Genomic DNA, 20,152 nt, shown 5'->3' on the forward strand with positions numbered 1-20,152 from the left:
TGATTAATTTCTTATTTAAAGGGAGTTTCCCTAACACAGTCAATGTATTTGTATTTCATTACTATACTGTTATTAACCACTGCTGGGTGTTCTCACGAGCCAGGCTCTGTGTTCAGCATCACACATCCATTCCCTCACTCAGTGCTTCCCCAGTATTCCCATCTTTAACCCACTGAGCCACCCAGGCGCCCCCCCCTTTTTTAAAGATGTTATTTATTTATTTGAGTAGGCAGAGAGGCAGTCAGAGAGAGGAGGAAGCAGGCTCCTTGCTGAGCAGAGAGTTTGATGAGGAGCTCTATCCCAGGACCCTGGGATCATGACCTGAGCCGAAGGCAGAGGCTTTAACCCACTGCCCAATATTCCCATCTTGAGAGAAAAAAAATGCTACTTTGGAGATAAAGCAAGGCACTGAAACCTGCACAGCTAGTGAGTGGCCAGGCTGGAATTTGAACCCAGGCTGTCTGACTCCACAGCTCAAGGGTTTATCGAACACACTATCTAGGCAGCTCGATTTGGTTAGCAACCTTGTTTTCAAAGTATCAGTTCACAGTCCCAGAAATCAGAATCAGATAACATGTCCGCCTGTGGGTATAAGAACAGTAACGTAGCGCAGGCTATAGAACCGGTGCCACCCTCCCTGCTCCCCGCACCTCCCCCCCCTGCCACTCCCACTGCCCCGCTGCCCTTAATCTGCCTCCCACTGTCCTTGGACTCTCCCATCCATCAGGTATGTGTTGCCAGGGAGATCGTCCTAAATAATGCACGGCTCTGGTCGGATCACTGCTTGGCTCAAAACCTCTCACAGCTTCTCATTGGCCATAGACTGTAACAAACACCTTCCAGAACGGCTTTTAAAACTCTCCAAGATCTGATCCTCACCAATGGCCCAGCCTTATTTCCTCACTGGCCACCTAGTCACACTCTATAGACTACAGACCAACTGGACATCCTGATATTTCCCGGAATACTCTGCATTTGTTTATTTCACCCTCCACTCTAGCCAAGGGCTCAGGACACAGGCGTTGTGCAACGGCGACTGTGGAAGCTTGCTGGAGAAGGATTGAGTAAGCCCATCTGGGATGCCCCAGCTTTCTCTTATGATCTGCCTAACGAAAGTTTATTCACATCTCAAGGTCCTCTCTACAAAGAGGGTCCCAGGTCTTCCAGAGGAATTTGGCCTGGCTTCCCTTTCACTCCTTCCCTCTCAACACTCATGGGCTTCTCCAGCATTTTAGCCACATATCGTGTCCACTCCTCAGCCACACCAGAAGGAGGCAATCCGGGGTCACGTTCTCTGTCCTGTGTGACTCCGGTCCTACGGCACCTGGCCCACTGCCAAATCCAAAGCACGGATTTGTGTCATGGTCCCAGTGAAGGGGACAGCCGTGCTGGGACATCGAACAGGAGACGGACTGTGATGTTCATCAGTGTAAAATGAGGAAAGAAGGTGAAAAGAAGGGAGCAGGAAGGAGTGAAAGGAGCTCAGAGTCCATGGACATGGTTTTGAACTTCTGCCTGAAGCTTCCTGCTCGTATGAGGGTGGCCAGATGACTTCGCCTTTGAACCTCAGTGCCCTTTCATGCAAAATGGAGTATTAAATATTCCTCGTTAAATCCACCCGTTCACATATACATTCAAGGTTCCATTACTTTTTTTTTTTTTTTTAACTACAGTGTAGCTGACACACACTGTTACATCAGTCTCAGGCGTACAATAGCGGCTCAACAACTCTATGCCTGACACTGTACGCAGCACGAGGGTAGCTCCCATCTGTCCCCACACACCGCTGTTACCGTGTCATTGGCCACGTTCCCCATGCTGTGCCTTTCATCCCCGTCACCTACCCATCGCATAACGGGAAGCCTGCGCCTCCCACTCCCCTTCACCCACTTCGCTCATCCCCTAACCCCCCTCTTTTCTGGGAACCAGCAGAGGTATCTGTGGGGTTGTTTCTCCTTTTTTCAATGTTTGTTTGTTTTTGTTTTTTCAATGTTGTTTGTTTTTGTTTTTTAGATTCCACAGATAAGTGAAACCACATGGCATTTATCTTTCTCTGTCTGACTTGTTTCATTTAACATAATACTCTGTACGTTGATCCATGTTGTTGCAAATGACAAGATCACATTCTTTTTTATGACCGAGCAATACGCCATCATATATAGAGATGTGTGTGTGTGTGTGTGTATGTGTGTGTGTGTGTGTGTGTGTATGCCATATCTTCGTTATCCATTCATCTATCAGTGGACACTTAGTTTGCTTCCACATCTTGGCTATTATAAAGCATGCTTCAATACACATAGGGGCTCATGGATCTTTTCAAATTGGTGTTTTTGTTTTCTTTGGAATTACTGGATCAGATGATATTTCTATTTTTAACTGTTGAGGGACCGCCACACTGTTTTCCGCAGTGGCTGCCCCTATCCACATTCCCACCAACAGTGCACGAGTGTTCCTTTTCCTTCACATCCTTGCCAACACTTGCTATCTCCTATCTTTTTGATCCTAGCCATTCTGAGAAGGGAGAGGTGATAGATCATGGTGGCTTTCATTTGCCTTTCCCAGATGATAAGAAGTGTTGACTAACTTTGTGGCCAATGACCTAGTCCTGGAGCCTTAGTTTCCTCCTTTAGAAAATGAGGGTACTATTACTACCTATCTCCTACAACCTTCATGAAGATTAAGTGAGCTTGTGTCTGCAAAGAACTTAACACTGTGTCTGGTACACAGTAAATGCTCAACAAATGTGAACCATTTTAAGCCTTGGTCCCTCTGGGTCAAGCACTGTGATGAGTTTGGAGGACTGGGCAGTGAATGAAACAGACAAGCTTGTCACATGGTCATCATGTGGTTTACAGTCAAAAGACAGTAAGAGACAGAAACAAAGGAAACGTGCTCACAGATGAAGCAATTACTGACTGGTAAGTTCCATGGAGGATGGCGAGAGCCAACATAACACAGGGACCTGCCTCAGGTACAGAATACAGGGAAGGCTCAGGGAGGACTGTTGCAAGGATTAACTAAATTGTATATATAAAAGATTTGCACTTAGGCTGTATCTGGAAAAGAACATATCTTGATTAGGAAGGAGATTAAAAAAGTGGTCAGGGGCTAAGAAATCTCTGATGGGCATTGGGCTTCTTTTTGTTCCTGAAATGTTGCCTCCCTAGGTCCCTTCTCCCCATGTGTGATGGGTCCAGGCTCTGTCTCTGTCCCCTTGAAGGAGGGATTTTTCTTCAATTGAGGTGCCTGCCCCATATAATCCTGGCATCACAGACGATTCTCCTTCCAGAATAATTCATGCTGACCGTAAAAATATCTAATTTTACGGTTGCCTTAGATCATCCTTGCATGGGCAGAGTCCGGATCCCTGGGCTGTTTCCCCAGATTTCAAAGAGCAGGAGAAGACCTCGGGCTGCCTCTTCCCCTACAGGCTGAGAGCAGCTTGCTGCGGGAAGATTCTCACTTGGTGGAGTGTGCTTCAGGTGCTTAAAATAGATCAACTGTGTCATTAGACAGACTATCGCAAAGCACTTGTTTCATTGGCCCTGCTGGTGCTGGTGAGGGCAAGAGATAACAGCCCATGGAGAAAGACGTGCGCTTTGCACAAAATTAAGCAGATGCGAGGAAGAAGGTCTGGAAGTGATACAGGCAGGAGAGAGTGGAATTCTGCCAGGAGAGGGGGTGGGGATGGTTGCGGGAGCACACAGCCATAACCACAGCACCAGGAGCAATGGGACCTGCCAAGTACAGCCTGTCTAGACCCCTTGTCTGGCTGGTGATAAACATAGAAAAGAAGCTAGATACTTCCGGGAGGCAGGGCACATCCCAGCAGCGCTGTGTGAAATTGTCAAGGGGTCATACTCTTTAGGGGACACAAAACCAATGTGTGGGGCTGACTCTTGCATCATCTCCCTACTGCTCCTTCAATGCCCTTTCTCTACTATTCTGGCTGCCCTTTCCTGGGCACGCTCCAAGGTGCCTGAATGCCACACTTTAGATGCAGCTTCAGCAGTGTTCTGAGAAGCGATGCTATGACCTTGCCTGTCCACGCAACCTAGAATTACATTGTCCAGCAACCCGCATCGCTCCATTGCTTCCTCCTGAACTTGAGACCAACGTGTCCCCTCCCCCAACCTTCTACTCCAGTGGCCGCCATGCCTGGTGTCATGAACAAAGGGAAGTAATGGGAACAGAGAAGTGGAAGAGGTCCAGTTGGGACATGGGGGTGACCAGAGGTGGACACAGACTGAACACAAAAGCGTGAAGGAGACGAGGACTACTTTCTAATGACTACCTTCAGTGACTCTTCTAGCCATCAACTGGGACCATAGAGTTGAAGTCATTTTTCTCTTTTTTTCTTTTAGGGAGAATGGGTTGGATTTGAAATACCCTGGGATATCCAAGTGGGCAACTTAACAGATGGTCAGAAAGATGAACCTAGAGCTCAGTAGAGAGACCTTTATCATAAAGACAAAGAGAGCAGGTTTTTCGTCCAAATGGATTCATCAAATATCTTCTGAGCACCTACAGTGGGCTTGGCAATGTGCTTTGCTTTTTGTGAATTATCTGCCTCTCTATTTCTTCCAGAGGAATGAAGAAAAATCTTCTCCCAGCTGTGGAAATTAAGTTGATATTATCCACTCACTCGTACCTATCTTTCCCAAGGAGGAGAACCTCATACTGATAGAGGAGAAATCTTGAAGAGCCAAATGGGATCAATGCCATCTGGGGTCAAGTTCAGTGATTACCTTTCATGAATCACTCCTTAGCTGGGATACACCGACCTCTCCAACCCAGAGCTAATGCCGCTGACCAGTTGTCCTCAAATGGGCCAGGTGTGCCCCATAGGTCAGAACAATCCCTGGAACAGTTCAGCCTGGCACAGTACCTTCCTTTGGTCTAGAAAAAGTAACCCCGGGCTGGGATCAGTTATCCAGAATTGCCTTCCTTTGGTCTATGCCCCACCCCCTACAACTAGGTTCCCCTGGAAACAAAACTAACCTCTAGGAGACGGGGGCAGGCATGTTTGCCCAACTGTATCAGACAGGATATGATATCACCCTTCTGGGAACGGGTCAGCTGGGGAAATCCTTATTTATGCAGCAGGATTCTGCTCACTTCAAGAGGACTTTTATAGCATGGCGCTGTTAATCAGTGGCTAAGTCTAGATAGAACTTTCTCCAGTAAAAACGAGCAGATAACGTTGCAGTTTCTGCATCTCGGGGTAAACACTCTTCCCCATGTTTGACGTTATATTGATCATCTACTAGACTGGGGGTTAAAAATTAAAATGCCTCCAGCAGCAAGGGAACATAAAAATACAAAGCTGTCCTTGTGCAGTTTACGAGCACAGTGTTGCAAGTGGGCAGCCTGGAGACCAGCACATGCCCCACGGAAAGCGGGCAGTCCTAGTGCTGTCGTCATGCAGGAAAACGGGGGCTGGGATGCAAAATCTTCCCTGCCCCACCCCCACTTTTTAAGATTGTTTATTTATTTATTTATGAGAGAGAGAGAGAGAGAGAGAAAGAGAGAGAGAGAGATGAGCAGGGGTCCGGGCAGAGGGAGAGGGGGAAGCAGACTCCCCGCTGAGCAGGGAGTTCCCAAGGCAGGGCTCCACCCCAGGACCCTGAGATCATGACCTGAGCTGAAGGCACATGCTTAAAGACTGGGCCACCCAGGTACCCCCACTGTCCAGCTTTTTAAGAGAAGCTAGAAATTCTCATTTTTATATCTCAATTTCCCCATTTCTCACTGTTGGCTAAAAATTCAAATTGACTGAAAACCTCATGTAGGGCAAATAAAACCTGTCCTATTATGCTAGTCACCAGGTGGCCCATCTTTCAGGGCCTGTGTGACCCACAAAGGCAAGAGCCCCACTGTCTTTTAGATTTACTGCCATGTCCCCAGCATCCCACCTGGTGCAGAGTTGGTGGTCAGTAAATATTTGTTAAGTGAATAAATGAGCAATCCAATTCTTATTCCCCATGTTGGACATTCCCAGGAACGAGGTCAATTGAAAACCAATACCATGACTATAAATTCTGTTACACCACCGAGATGCTACAGTTGTGCATAATGACCTGGAGAGGGGGTGGAGTGGGAGTTGCGTTTGCTGCAGACAGACGGAGTGTGGAATACTAAGTTGCCCTGGTCTTCCCTTCTGGGGACCGCCTACGTGTGAGCGTTATGGTTCCGGTTCTCAAGGAGAGGCTCCATTCCCACTGGTCAGAGGTCAGCCTCCTCCATGAGCTTTGGGGAGTGGATGATATTCAGGGGAAACCCACCCAAAGAAAAATCTTCTTAATGAGTCATTTAGGTAACAAACACCGCATTATGGATTGTGTTCCTATGTTAGACTCCTTACCCCCCAGTTCCCCAGAATGTGACTTGTCTGGAGATAACGGTCTTTATAAAGGTAAGCAAGTTACAGTGAGGTCATTAGAATGGGCCCCAATCCAATGTGACTGGTGTCCTTATCAAAAGGGGAAATTTGGACACAGAGACAGACAGAAGGAGGGACACAGGTAGAAGACAGCCATTCACAACCAAGGACAGAGGCTAGAAAAGACTGTTTCCAAGGCCCTCAGAAGGACCCTACCCTGCCAACACCCTGATTTTGGACTTTCAGCCTCCAGAACTGTGAGACAATACACTTCTGTCGTTTAAGCCCCCCAATCTGTGCTGCTTTGTTATGGCAGCTCTAGCAAACTGATACATGCTGTTTTTATTTGTTTTATAAACATTTGCATGGCCCGGCGGCTTGTGAAGCAATTCAGAGCTATTAGCTCACGTATTCTTTCCAATAGCTCTGTGAGACAGGAACTATCATGAGCTCCCCTGTGATCAGAGGAGGAAGTGATGTACAGAGAAGGTAAGCGACTTGCTCAAGGACACACAGCCAGTAAAGGGTAAGTTCCAGTCTGTACCCGTGAGGGCTAAAGGAGAAAGATTTCACTGGCGAAATATTCAAAAAGTCAGAGGTGCTTCCACACTTTGGGTTGTTTTCTGTTCTAGTACAATGGTATCCGGCCACTGGTGGGGGTCCGCCAGGGGCTGACCATTCACCACGCCAGATGTTATCTCAGCAAGATAAAGCCTTTGCCAGATAGGAAAGCTGGAGGTCAGAATTGGTATCACTTCCTTTGTGCACTACAAATACTCTTGAAATCACATTGTGATTTTCAGAGCTGTGTTATACTCATTTTGGATTTTTTTTTTTTTTTACAGATTTTTATTCATTTATTTGAGAGAGAGAGATTGAGACAATGCATGGGAGGAGAGGCAAAAAGGAGAAGCAGACTCCCTGTGGAGCAGGGAGCCCTCTGCGGGTCTCCATCCCAGAACCTTGGGATTATGACCTAAGCCAAAGGCAGATGCTTAACTGACCCAGCCACCCCGGCACCCTCATTTCGGATGGTTTTAAAATTGTTCCTTACGTTATTCCTCAACCCTGCTCCTAGCCTCCAAGATTCATTTGTCAACAACTGCTTCATTCATTTGAGAAGCATGGTTTAAAAAAAAAAAAAAAAAACTCCACCCTTATAAAGCATATAATCATCTCTATTTTATCTGAATTTTGCAAAGGTAAAATTGCTTTAGAGGGCAGCCTACCAAGTTAGTGTTTGTAGTGGATCCTTCTTGTAAAGAACTCTGGGAGTTCCTGGCCTGGCAGAGGATGGTCATCTCGCTCCTTACGCTGGGTGTCTTCAATTCTGAGCTCCCATGCGTCTCCACATCCACTCTACTGCCTTCTGTACTCTGCACTGTGAGAGGCTGAATATTACGGGCCCATCAACTGCATTCCCTGCCCTCTGGTCCCTGGTTGGATTGGGCCAATGGGGAGCATAGTAGGAGATGGAGGAAGGGAGGAGAGGGCAGTCAGGCAGTTCCCAGCCTTCTAGTACGGGGCCATCCCGGCTTCTTGTTTGTTTCTCTACACCCTTCTCACACACTTGCATAGAGTCTTTCTATTTAACTCTATTTAACTTTAACTTCTATTTAACCTTCAAACTGCCCATGTGTTCCCTTCCAGGACCCTAACTAATAGACACCTTCCCTCCTCTTTAATTATATTATAATCTCCTCTATAATCCAACAGCTTTGAGGCCATGCAGATTTTATTTTCTAAAAGCTCTTTCCCCTGACTTTTATTCTTACCACCATCAAAATCCTGGCCCTCAGACCTTTTCTGAACTAGGGTGATTGCCTCTCAACTAGGATCCTAACTTCCCGTCTTGCACTTTTCAACCCATGCCCTATACAACACCAGGTTAATAATCTTCCCAGAGGTTTCCTTCAGGAAGCTATGGCTTTCCTATGAACAAGACCTAGTGCTAGCTACCACAGCAGCAAAACATGCTCATTTTCCACCAGAGGGTTTGGTTCTTCTGATCCTGTCACTCCAGAACTTTGCTCCGTGGTCAATTCAACTTCAGATTCGACTCCATCTCCCAGGACCCGAGGCCAGCGACCCTCTCACGTTACTTCTCTCAACCTCATGACAACCCTGCCCTTTAGCATTACTGTTCGCCTCCTATACATGATCAAGTTCAGGTTCAACAAAGTAAGCTGTCTGGTCTGAGATCACAGAGTCCACCACAGATCCTGCATTTGAATTCAGGAATCCATACCCCCCGAGCGCTGGTTCTTACAGCCCCAGGATGGTGTCTGCTTATCTCATGACATGGGCGCTAGGAATCTTCGATGCTCTTTTTAGCAAAACAGTCCGCTCCAAAACTGTAACCTTTCCATGACAGAGACCAAGGAAAGGATCAGAGGACGGGAACTGCCAATGAGCTAAAGGAGGATGGTTCTTGGCCTAACTGTGTATGGTGCTCATGAGGCCCCCCAACCTGGAGGATGGGCTGCTGTTCAGCTCTGGGCCTCTGAAAGCCACAGCGTACCTCAGGGGGACGTCCCCCTGGCTGCAGGGCTGGTAAGGGCAGTCCGCCACGTCGGTACCACCACCCGACTCCATCCTCCCCGGAATTACCCCTTCTTTCAAATTCCTGCTCTGCGGTGTACAGGAGCTCAGCTAGATTTTGGAGGAAGGGATTCGGAAGACACTAGACGTGCACTGAGAGATCGCTAACAGAGCCCTAAGGTCCCCCGGTGTTGCCATCTGAGCCACGCGTGTCTCATTTATGAATAAAAACAGTTCACATACGTGTACAAAGCATTTTCTCCTGATCCCACTTAATCCTCAAAAACCTTCTGGTAGCCTCGATTCATGACCGCGGTGTGACATCAGAGAGGCTGAGGGACCTGCTGGCTGACGACACGCAGTTCACATACGTGTACAAAGCATTTTCTCCTGATCCCACTTAATCCTCAAAAACCTTCTGGTAGCCTCGATTCATGACCGCGGTGTGACATCAGAGAGGCTGAGGGACCTGCTGGCTGACGACACGGAGCCCACGACAACCACCACAATGACCACGGTGGTGACAAGAACGGCCTGACCGCCATCGCTGATACAAGGCCAGCGAATGGCTCAGGTCCCACACTCTGGCCGTGTTACTATTTCCCTCCATCCCACATGAGGTATGTCCTATCATCTCCACTTTGCAGGCGAGACAACCATGGTGAAGACCACACAGCTAAGACGCGAAACACGAGGACCAGAACCTGGGACCAGCTGAGCCCAGAGCATGAGCTCTGTCAGCTCTCACGCGCTGCCCCAAGCCCTCGGCCTCGAACTCCTCTTGCCCAGACGAAGTGATCGGCCCTTCGTTCTCATCCCACTTTAACCTCACTTCAGTGGAGCCGTCCGAACCAGCGATCAGGAATGCTGATGCACGCTGTCAAAACGCAACGCGTCCAAACACCTCTCATAAGCCCCAAGCTAACCGCATGGCTTGAAGACGTTAGTGAATGTTATTAGCTACAAGGTATCCCCCATGAAACTGGAGCAGTCATGCCATCTCCCAGGGTCAGGGTAGCAGTTGGGGAGGTCATACAGGTGCGATGCTGGGCACAGGGACCGGTAGAGGGTGAGGACCCAAAACATGGAAGGGAGAGAAAAACTGGGTAAGACTATCTCTTAGGTTCAGTTTCAGGCACAAGGGTTAAGTAAGGATTTTACATTCCAAAGGGGAGAGCATTTTTGCTGACATCGGGTCACCTCAAGGGCCTCTGCCAATGCCCAGTGCCTGTAACCTTATGACCTTGGCTTCACTCATGTGAAGTCTGATTTCTCTTCTCTACTCACAGACTCTCAGGGCTGGGAGCGGCCGCAGGGATGATGGAGCCCCTCCCCCGAGCCCTGAGCTGGAGTGGCCAAAGTGTTCCCTGGGGTAGCCCTTAGAGAAGCACTTCTTTTTTTTTTTTTAATTTTTATTTTTTTTTATAGAGAGGCACTTCTTACAGGGCCCTCAGTGGCTGCCCAAGTCATTCTACTCTGTTTATTTTCCACTACTCCTAGAAAATAAACACACTTTCCCTATTTAGAAAAAGTATATGAAGCTGGTATCACATTTTTGTTAGTCCTCAGCATTCAACTCTATTGGTTGTTATTTCTTAAAAAAAAAAAAAAAAAGTAAAAGCTGTTTCCTTTTTTCAGGAATATTCAGTGTTGCTAATGGGACAAGAGAAAAGGGCAGAGGGCCAGCGGCTTGGGAACTTAATTCTAAGTTTCTTGAAAAACAGATGAGCCGTCTTTCTCTCCTATCATTTGATGAGAAAGGACTCCCATAAATATGTCTTTCCCCTGGCGACAGTGAGAGACAGTGACAGACAGCTCACATCTTTACTTCTCTGAAAACAGTCAGAGGCAAACATGTTGCCCACTTGGGTGACCAGGTCTACGGAATTTGGCTTTTTTCTGGAGCCTGGTATGAAGCCAAAGCACCGTTCCTGACTGTCAAAACCAGGAGGCAAAATTCTCTGGCTGGAAGAGGCAGGGGGAGTTCAGCCGTCCTTGCTCAGCAGAGCTATGCAATACACAAAGGAAGACAGCAGAGAGATGAGTCATACAAATACATAGTAAATAAATATATTTCATTTCCATCTCCCTGGCTTTTGCTTTGTTTTCCTCTCCTCCATGCCAACAGCCTTGAAATGGAGGGAGGCTGGAGAAACAGTGGCTTTGGTCTGGACACAGCCTCAGAAGGGGCTGATTTTTCTGGCCTTGCTTTTCAGCTCCAGCTTTTTAAGAAGAAACTTACAGATTTAGATCCGGCCGTTCTCATTTTACAGATCAGCAATCTGGGATCCAGAGAGGAGAGTGATGGGAAAGTCACAGACCCAGGGAACGGAATGTTCCTAGGGTTCTCTGCTTCAACCATCTCACCTGCTACTGAAAGGACCCAGACCAGCTGAGCTGACGAGGAGGCTGAAGAGGGGGGCGGGGTGGGGGAAGACTTGAACCCAGACCTCCTCTCCAGGGTGGTGGTCACAGTGGGTGCCCATGGTCCAAGGGACTACACTGAAGAGAAACGAATGGGGCCTCCTTGTATTTTTGCCTGCATTTCTCAGCAGCTGAGGCCCAGCCTAGCAGCAAAATGTCTGGTCCTGTCTCTGCACAGCAGTTGCTGCCTCTGGCCTGTTAGCGATCTTGGCCAAAGGGCTTGTCCCTCTCCTCTCTTCTCAGGATGGCTACACAGCCTGTAGGTGTGTGGAGAAATCAGCCCCAGGCCCGTGGGGCTGCAGGCATGAGATCAGGATATTTCACAATCTCTAGACCCAAAGGTGGCTTCCTGATGATTTGTTTATCAAACTGCTCGCTTCCAGCCCACTGCCTGCCCACACCCACCCACCACCAGCCCCGGGCTGGCCTGCCTCCTCTTCCCTGCTTCAGGACAAGCCAGGCTGTCCCCGGCTTTCCAGCTGTGTGCAGGGAGGTCTCCTCAGAGCCCCCACAGTCAGACAATGGCCACGTTCGTTAGTGCTTCCTAGGCCTTCCCAGGCATTGCTAGAAGGAGACAAGCAGCCTTCCCTGCAGAGGCAAGTGTTGCTGCCAATAAAACATGAGCAAAATTGTCATGAAAAGCCGGACCCCCCCATCCCTCTTCTGGGGAGCACAGAAAGGACCAAGAAGGAGTCTGGAGGCCATGTGTCCACCCCGATGCCAGGCTTCCTTCCTCCTTCCAGGCAGCCCCAGCGCAGGCTCCTGCACCTCCCGCCCCCACCCTGTTCCCATGGCAAAGGAGAGGAGGACCCACTTACTGCTCGTGTTCATGGTGATGCCTTTGCACTGGGTCTTTCATTCGATACGGAGGACCCGGTTGCTTTTTAAATCTTGCGATCTTCCGACCTCACTCATCACCTGGGGGGCGAAAAGGCAGTCCAGTGCCAGCTCTGTATCCTCAGGTGCTCTCTCTCCCTCTGCCGTCCCCTCGGCAGTCTGGGCTGCAGCCACCGGCCTTGAAGGCAAGTGGACTAACAGGCGCAGGTGAGAGCAGGGAGAAGGCGGCGGCGGCGGGAGGACACGCGCGCCGGGTCCCGCGGCCCCTCGGACCCCGGTGCCCGGCAGAAGCGGGGCTGGCAGCGCCGGCCCAAGCGCACCCCCGACTACTCCAGCCCCGCGGCTCTGGAGCCCAAAGGGGGTGTGGACCACGGGGAGGCAGGGCGGGGGCAGCGCGTCCCCGCCCGGCCTCGGGAGCAGCCACCGCCCCCGGGACCCACCTCTCGGCCGGCGTCGGGAGCCAGAGGCCCCTGCCTGGGCCCCTGCGACCGGCTCATGAATCCTGGTCCTCGTCTGGAGTCTCGAATTCCAAGGCGAGCAAAGCGAAATAGGAGAGCTCGACATCCATGATGCGGGCTCGCGGGGTGGCAGCGCGGGGGGCGCGGCCGCTCGCTGCCGCCACCTGCTGGACGCGCCGGCGCGTGGCCAGGCCCCGCCCCGCCGGGCTTCTCCCGGGGTCCTGGGGTGTGATGGCGGGACGGAGGGGTCCCTTGTGCCCAGGGGCCGGCCAGGGGGTGCTCGAGCGCTGCTTTCCCCTCCCTCGGTGCTGGGGTCTCTGGGCTAAACAGTTTTAGGTAGATAAAGCCGTCAGCGGGAGGGCCTGTGAGGGAAGGATGGGCTTTGCAGGAAGCCAATTCTCTCTTCCAACTCCACTTTTGAACAGGGCCCTTGTACTCTGGTCTTGAGCAGGTCATTGCTGTCTCTGCCTCATTTTCCTCATGTGTCTAAGGTGGCAGCTGGACCGAGTGGGTGAGACGTTAGGGGTTCCTTTAGCATCCTCACTTGAATCCTTACCTCCCTCTTTATACCCCTTATCATTGCTTCACTGGGGACAATCGTTTCTCATTTCCCTAACCAGTTAGAACGCTGGCTCAGTGAAAGTATGGGTCTCGTCAGTAGGGTTCACCACAGGGCCCCCCATACCTAGAACAGTGCCTTGCACACAGTAGGTATCAATAAACAATTGCTGATAGAATGCCCCTGGTCTTCTGTGGATCTAGTATCCTGTCGCCCTCAGAGTGGAAAGTCTAGGAATCCCCACCTTGAGCTATTTCCCCAACTGAGGCAAAGGCTGGTGTATGGCCTCATGACTCACCCTCACTGGTTCATCCAGTTTTCGTCCGGCTGACTGACTCTTGTCCAAAGTATTATTATTTTTGTAATTAGTTCTTGTAGGTGTGTATTACAGAAACCTATATTCTGATCTTTTGGTCACGATGAATTCAGTGGGGTGGGGCTCCTGACTACTTATCCTCTCTCCTTCGGAACCTAATTCACGGTCACAGAAGCATGACTTCTGAGTATAGCAACCCAAGACCGAGAGACTCCATGATCCCTGTCCTCAGAATGACTCTGGTTTGAGCATGCGTAGAATCAAAATGTTGTGAACGCTCCCACCCTCGACGTCCGGACAGGGAAACAGTTGGTCACAGAGGCCCAGCTGCCTACCTTTGGACAAACCGTGTGTCGTGGCAGATATGAGAGTGACTCAGTGCACAGGTGGTATGGTAGGGCCATGGCAGGTAACCACCTTCTTAAAAACAGGGAAAGAATATCTTATAGGTAAATACAATGTTTCTGCCTTATACAGGGTTCAAAAAATAGCTATGGCTCATGACCCCTAAATGTGACAGGCTTCAGGAATCCTCTGATACAGGGGAGGGTCACTGGTTCTGAAACACATTTTGATAGCTTGTTAGGGTTTTTTTTTTTTTTTTTTTTTTTTTGTGGATCAGGAATAACCTTCACCTCCTCACAGCGGGCGTTGAAGTTTTGTTTCTGTTTCAAGGGAGATGACTGCAGAAGGTAGATTCCCAGGCTCTTGGTTTTCTTGCTCTGCATTTTTTTTTTCTTAAACATTTTATTTGTTTATTTGACAGAGAGTGAGACAGAGAGCACACATGAGCAGGGGGAGCAGCAGCAGAGAGAGAGGGAGAAGCAGACTCCCCGCTGAGCAGGAAGCCCAATGCGGGGCTCGATTCCAGGACCCTGGGATCATGACCTGAACAGAAGGAAGATGCTTAACCTACTGAGCCACCCAGGAGCCCTGGCTCTGCCTTTAAATAAGTATCCCAGGTGATTCAGAGACCACTTTGGCTACTGAAAAAGGCAGGGGCCTAGAACAGCTTTGTAAGTGATTAACAAATGATCTCTTTAAATTTACATTTTCTCTTTACATTTTCAGATTGGGATTTCTTACTCAATTCCTACATTTCATGTAACTTTCTAGGTTCTAATGCTTGGAAAGAGATATTTCTTTTTCTGGGAGAAAGCTCAAGTAAGTTAAATGGGTAAAAGAAATAGGGCTGTTGGATGAACATATTTAAGCTCACCCAAAACCTCAGTGTTCAGAATTTTTCAGATTACAGGACATAGTCCAATAAAAACATAAAATTCATTCATTCATTAATTCATTCACTCAGTAATCATTTATGAGGATCTACTTTGGGCTAGGTCCTGTGCTGGCAGCTGGGGATACAACAGGACAGACAAGGACCTGCTCTCCTGGAGTGTAACTCCTACTTGGGGAAGGAGTGGTAGACAAGAATTGCGTTAGCAAAACATGAATTAGGGAAACCCAGTGGTGGCTTGGTTAAGATCCCAGAAGCTATTTGCAGCCTGGCTGGTTTTCAGTCTCAGCTCCATCAGTTAGTGTCTGTGTGACCTTGGGTGAGATACTCTATGAGCCTCAAATTCTTCATCTGTAGAATGGGTATAATATGGTACCTGCCTCATGGATTATTGTGTATATTAAAATACTTAGTGTAAGGCTTAGCAAAAGAAGATGATGTGTGCAGATTGTTAATATCATCCCTCACTTACACCTACCCTCAGAGACAGTCTTGTCATTTTCTATTTATGTAAATCTGGTGGGTTTTTCCGTAGGGTGATGGCCATAAAAATATGTCTCAGAATTTTCCAACTGCAGCTAGCTTAACAGATAGCTTCTTCTCATCTAAGGTTCTTTGTAATAATATCTACAGCTTGATGCTGATGAATTCAGCTCTTGGGAGAGAACTTTGGTCCACTCTAAAAGCCCCAAATTACATCTTTTGGGAAAATTATCTTATTTTCTCTGCATAATTATAAAGATAGGAAGAAAAGAGTTAAAAGGAGCTAAAAAAACTATACCCATGAGGATGTCCACAACAATTGGAGGCAGCCAGGAAAGACGCAGAAGGAAGCTGGGGGTGGGATGTTCGGTGGAACTGGCTGTGAAAGTCATCAGGAAAGCAGAATCTTGGCTCTGTCCTTGCAAGAGAATGAAGCTGAAAACCGCAGAGCGGAGGGTCCCTTTGTTTGGAAGTTTGTTTTGAACTTTGAGACTCCAGAAGGGAGATAAACACGTCTCACTCGGAAACAGGCAAATGCTCCTGGGTGTTGGAAAACCAGGTGGGAAAACCATTGGGAGACAGATTTTCCATCTTCTTCAAGGGGTGAATGGGCTGCCTCCCTTATGCTTCTCTTCGGCTCCAAGAGCCCCCTTGTCTCCTGACTTCCGGTCCCTGGCGGGGGTGCTTTCTAGCTCTTGTCTCCATTTTCTGACCCTCTCAGTGCTCTCCCTGACTAACCCAGCCTTAGTCTCCCCGGCTTTTCCTCCCAGTTGCCTTCCTCTCCAGCCCATCCAGCTACATCCCATTTTTCTTGCTTCTGCGGGAGCCTGTCCTGCGCCACCCCACTCCTGTGCCCCCCGGCCCATTCAGGAATACCCCCTGACTCACCTTCATCTGGGCACAAAATCCTTCTGGCCTCTGAGGTGTGGCAATGGTGGGAAGAGGCGCTTGTGATCCAATGGTTTCTGCTTGCCATCCCTCGACTATTTGAGTATCTCACCAGGAGTGAGTACTTTTATTTTTATTTTTGAAAAATAGTATGTAATTGTTAACAACGTAAGACAGACCTACATGTGGTAGCAGGGAAAGACGTTCATGGCATGTGGTTAAATCAGAAAATCGCAGAAAAATATAATCAGTATTTTTTTGGGGGTAATGTACATATGTATCATATAATATAGAGACCATATAGAATATACATATCATATAAAATAGTTAAATCAAAGTGGGAGAGAGATAGAGATACCACATATACATGTATCTGTAATGCATACGAAAAAGACCTGGGAAGATAAACTCTTAATTATCAGGCTCTTGGATCAAAGTAAAGTTTTGGATTATGTAGTTTTAACAAAATCCCTTGGGCAAGTGTAAACTTTTGGGCACATATTTATTTGAAGAAGAACTGAGGTATTCTTCTGTTTTCTAGTTCATTCATTCATTCATTCATTCATTTATTCTACAACTTTGAATGCAATGTCTATCCATGCCAGGAGCTTTGCCTGCCAGAAACACAGGGGAGGAGACAATACATAAATAAACACACAGACTTAGGATTACAGTGTAAAGCAAGCAAAGAAAGGGCAGTAATTGACACAAAATGATGGGTGTCTCTCTCAACAGTTGACATTTGAGTTCAGCTGAAGAAGGAACAACCATCCTGATTTGGCGTAGGGCCTTGGGGAAGGAGAGGGTACAGAACTAAGTGGCAAAAGAGAGAACCACAGGTCCAAGGGGAGGCAGAACCCGATGCAGATGATGAGTCTAAAGGCTTCTTTGTGGAAGAGCTGAGTCGGGGTGCCGGTGGTCAAGACCACGTTCTAGATGAAGGAACCTGTGATGAGAATGCCCTCCTAGCCTGGGAAGAGAGGGATCCTGCTTACAATCCTGACATAGTGGGGTGTGAAGAAGCCTGAGGCAGTGGGATAAAATGGTCTGGACTAGAGTCCTAGCTCTAGTCTTCATTGCAGTGTGACCTCAGACATGTGACATAAGCTGTCTCGGCCGTAGGTTCTTTGCGTGTAAAGCAGGGGTCATAGTAATGGCTAGCTTACTGTTCATATCAGGGGCGGTGACAGGTGGAAGGGCTTACCCTGTGCCAGGCATCTAGTGTTGTTGCTCATATACTTGGCTATTGTTTGCCTTGGGAGAACCTGACCAACTTGGAGGTGCCTGTCTGGGCCCGCGTTGCCACATCTAGAAATGGAGGATTGGACCAGGTGAGTCCTGCCGTACCTTTCATTCTAGCGTTCTTGGATCTCAGCGTCTGGGTGTGCTGTGGTTGGAGTCTGGCAGAAGATCTGACCATGTTCCCAGCTGAGGTAGAGACCTTTGATCCCCCAGGGGTTCCACTAGAGTTTGTGCAGAGCCCCCAGCCCTGAGCAAAGAACAGACTTCCCACCAGGAAATGGTGCTTTGCATGGTGCTCCCTGACTCCATGTCTGTGCCCCTTACCTCCCTGGGGCGCGGGGTGGGGGTGTCCCAAACGGGTGGAATTGGCAGGAGATAGGCCTGTTTTTCTGGCCCAAACAGGTTGGTGATGGAGCCATGCTTTTCTTCTTGTTCCTTACATTGTTTTGTACAGAAATGTTTTTTAAAAAAATCAAAGCAGTTCCCGAGGTCTTTGGGAAGCTTCTGGGGCGGGGGGTAGGGGGAGGAACAAAGGAACTGGCTTCGAGATCAGAGTGTTGGGGGCTGCTGTGTTGACTGCAGGGAGCCCAGGGCCCATGGTCGCACCACAGGGTTCTGCTGAAGCCTCGCACTCACATCCGACCACAGCCCGAGCCTCCTTCCTGATGGGCACCTGCCAGCAGAAGCCAGGAGCTGGGGTGGGGCCAGCACTGGTTGGGAGTCTGGGAGACCCAGGAGCTGGACTCAGTCCTGCTGTTCCCTTGGTCAAGCTTCCCTGGGCTCAGTTTCCTTATTGGAATTTAAAAGGGAGGTCAGCAAGTCTTCTAACCTACTCAACGTAAGAGACTTTGCCTTACTCATTACTCACCAATCATCTCTCTTCTGCCTACAGTTCTGCCTCGCAGCGCCCTCCCTGCTGTGCCTTCCTCGAACAGCCAGTCATTTCTTCAGGATTCCCTCAAGCCCTGTCTTCTCCTGGAAGCCCTCCTCTGAGCTCCTCGAGCACTGACCGCCCAGGCCAGTCAGTATCTTCTGCCCACCCCTCCATTGGGCCCCCTGCACAGAAGGAGTCCCTGGCCTTGCAGTGAGATTGTCCATCTTGGAACTTTGCACAGGCTGTTCCCTACACCTGCTTTGCTCTGCCCCTGTTTCTTTGCAAAGCTGGAAACTCCTCTCCCTCTAGGTCTTCGCTTAATTGTTACCTCCCTAGAGAAGCCTTGCATGACCAGCTAGCTAAAGTATCCCGAGAGAATCTTTAATTAATGGGTGGAGTGAAAGCCTCTCAGACAACACGGACTCACTCATCTCAGAGTTCAGTTGAATTAACTCCCATGCTCTCCTACCCTGAGCTGGCTCGCTTCCCTCGTTATTCACTTGGCTCTTTAAGACCTAACTTCTATCTCTGGATATGAGCTTCCAGTATATCCTTTAGGATCTGCTGTGGGCGCACCTCATTCACAGGTATTAAAAATTACGAGTGGGTCTTCGTGGTGGGGCAGCGGGAACGTCCAGCGCTGTCCTGCGCAAGAGAAAAGCATCATCAATCGGAGGACACGAGTTTCGGGTTTGCCCTCACTTCCTCGCTACGTGACCTTGGGCGACCAATTAATTCTTGTTGCCTGAATCTACTCCGCTATTCAGTCAGGAGTAACAGTTGCCTTTAAACATTATTCTAATACATATTATAACTGTCCCTGTCCTGTGTCTACCTCAGGGTTGTTCTGGGAATGCAGTGAAAAACGGTGTGCTTTGTGAACGAAAGTCTATGCAAAGTAGGTGATGATTATTTTTCCCTCATCTCGTTACAAATGAGCCATTCAAGCTCAGTTATTTACACAGAATTTGTAGGAGGTAATCTCCTGTCCCTCGATCCCCAGGAAGGCCATGGTAAATAAAGGGTGAGCAGAAGGCTGTGATATGGATGTGCTCGTCATTTCCCTGGGAACACCGTTAATAGACATTGCTCTTCTTGGCATGGCATTGCAATCCACATGCCTCCTGCAAACACCTCGTGACCCCTGAAATGGCAGCAAACCTCTGTTTGAGAGAGAATCCCACCGTGGACTCTTGGGCGTCCCGTGTTTTAGGTTGTCCTGCTGCGTTAGCATTGGAGCTTATTGAAGAGAAGTCCCTCCCACGGACCCCCAGTGGGGGCAGTAACGGTAGGGCAGTAACGGTAAAACAAGGTCTGGGGGAGGGGGCTGTCTAGGGGATCACCAGATGCTTAGAAATTCCCATGACCCATTCTGCTTGCATTTGAAAATTGCATCTAAGGGGCGCCTGGGTGGCTCAGTGGGTTAAGCTGCTGCCTTCGGCTCAGGTCATGGTCCCAGGGTCCTGGGATCGAGCCCCGCATCGGGCTCTCTGCTCAGCAGGGAGCCTGCTTCCTCCTCTCTCTCTCTGCCTGCCTCTCTGCCTGCTTGTCATCTCTCTCTGTCAAATAAATAATAAAAAATCTTTAAAAAAAAAAAAAAAGAAAGAAAGAAAATTGCATCTAAGAGTGAAGGCCTCCTTCCGCCATTCAGGAATCCTCACAAGGTGGGCGGAGACGTTGCATTGCCCTGGGATTGTATTTGTAATGGGAAGAGAATCAGAAAGTGTAAATGACACTGCAGGGAGTGTGAACAGGGGCCTGCCATCCTAAGGAATAGGAGGCAGCAATTAGCAAAATGGGGTGGGTGCCGATGATGTCATAACCTGCAGAGCTGCGGAGACCTAGTGTCTGGTGGGAGCCCGGGCAAGCTGCAGACCCGCACGTACTCTGCGCCACACGTGATGACAACAA

The 20,152-nt window shown here is 48.9% G+C and overlaps 1 protein-coding gene across 7 annotated transcripts in view; it reads right to left on the reverse strand.

Moving 5' to 3' along the window:
* The window catches only part of ABLIM3 (actin binding LIM protein family member 3), a 109,361-nt gene extending 96,560 nt beyond the window's left edge, over window positions 1–12,801 (reverse strand). For 5 of the 7 annotated variants that reach the window (XM_032337376.1, XM_032337375.1, XM_032337374.1 and 2 more), the window contains exons 1-2: window positions 12,625–12,801; window positions 12,166–12,265 (exon numbers count right to left, since the gene is read on the reverse strand). In XM_032337376.1, coding sequence (XP_032193267.1) covers window positions 12,166–12,178 — 13 coding nt within the window. In that variant the 5' untranslated portion in view covers window positions 12,179–12,265; window positions 12,625–12,801. The remainder of the gene's footprint in view (window positions 1–12,165; window positions 12,266–12,624) is intronic. The other 2 variants (XM_032337378.1, XM_032337377.1) reach the window with 1 other exon arrangement.
* Between the last annotated feature and the right edge of the window lie 7,351 nt (window positions 12,802–20,152).

This window comes from Mustela erminea, chromosome 3 (genome assembly GCF_009829155.1).
Source record: "Mustela erminea isolate mMusErm1 chromosome 3, mMusErm1.Pri, whole genome shotgun sequence".
Classification (NCBI taxonomy): Eukaryota; Metazoa; Chordata; class Mammalia; order Carnivora; family Mustelidae; genus Mustela; species Mustela erminea.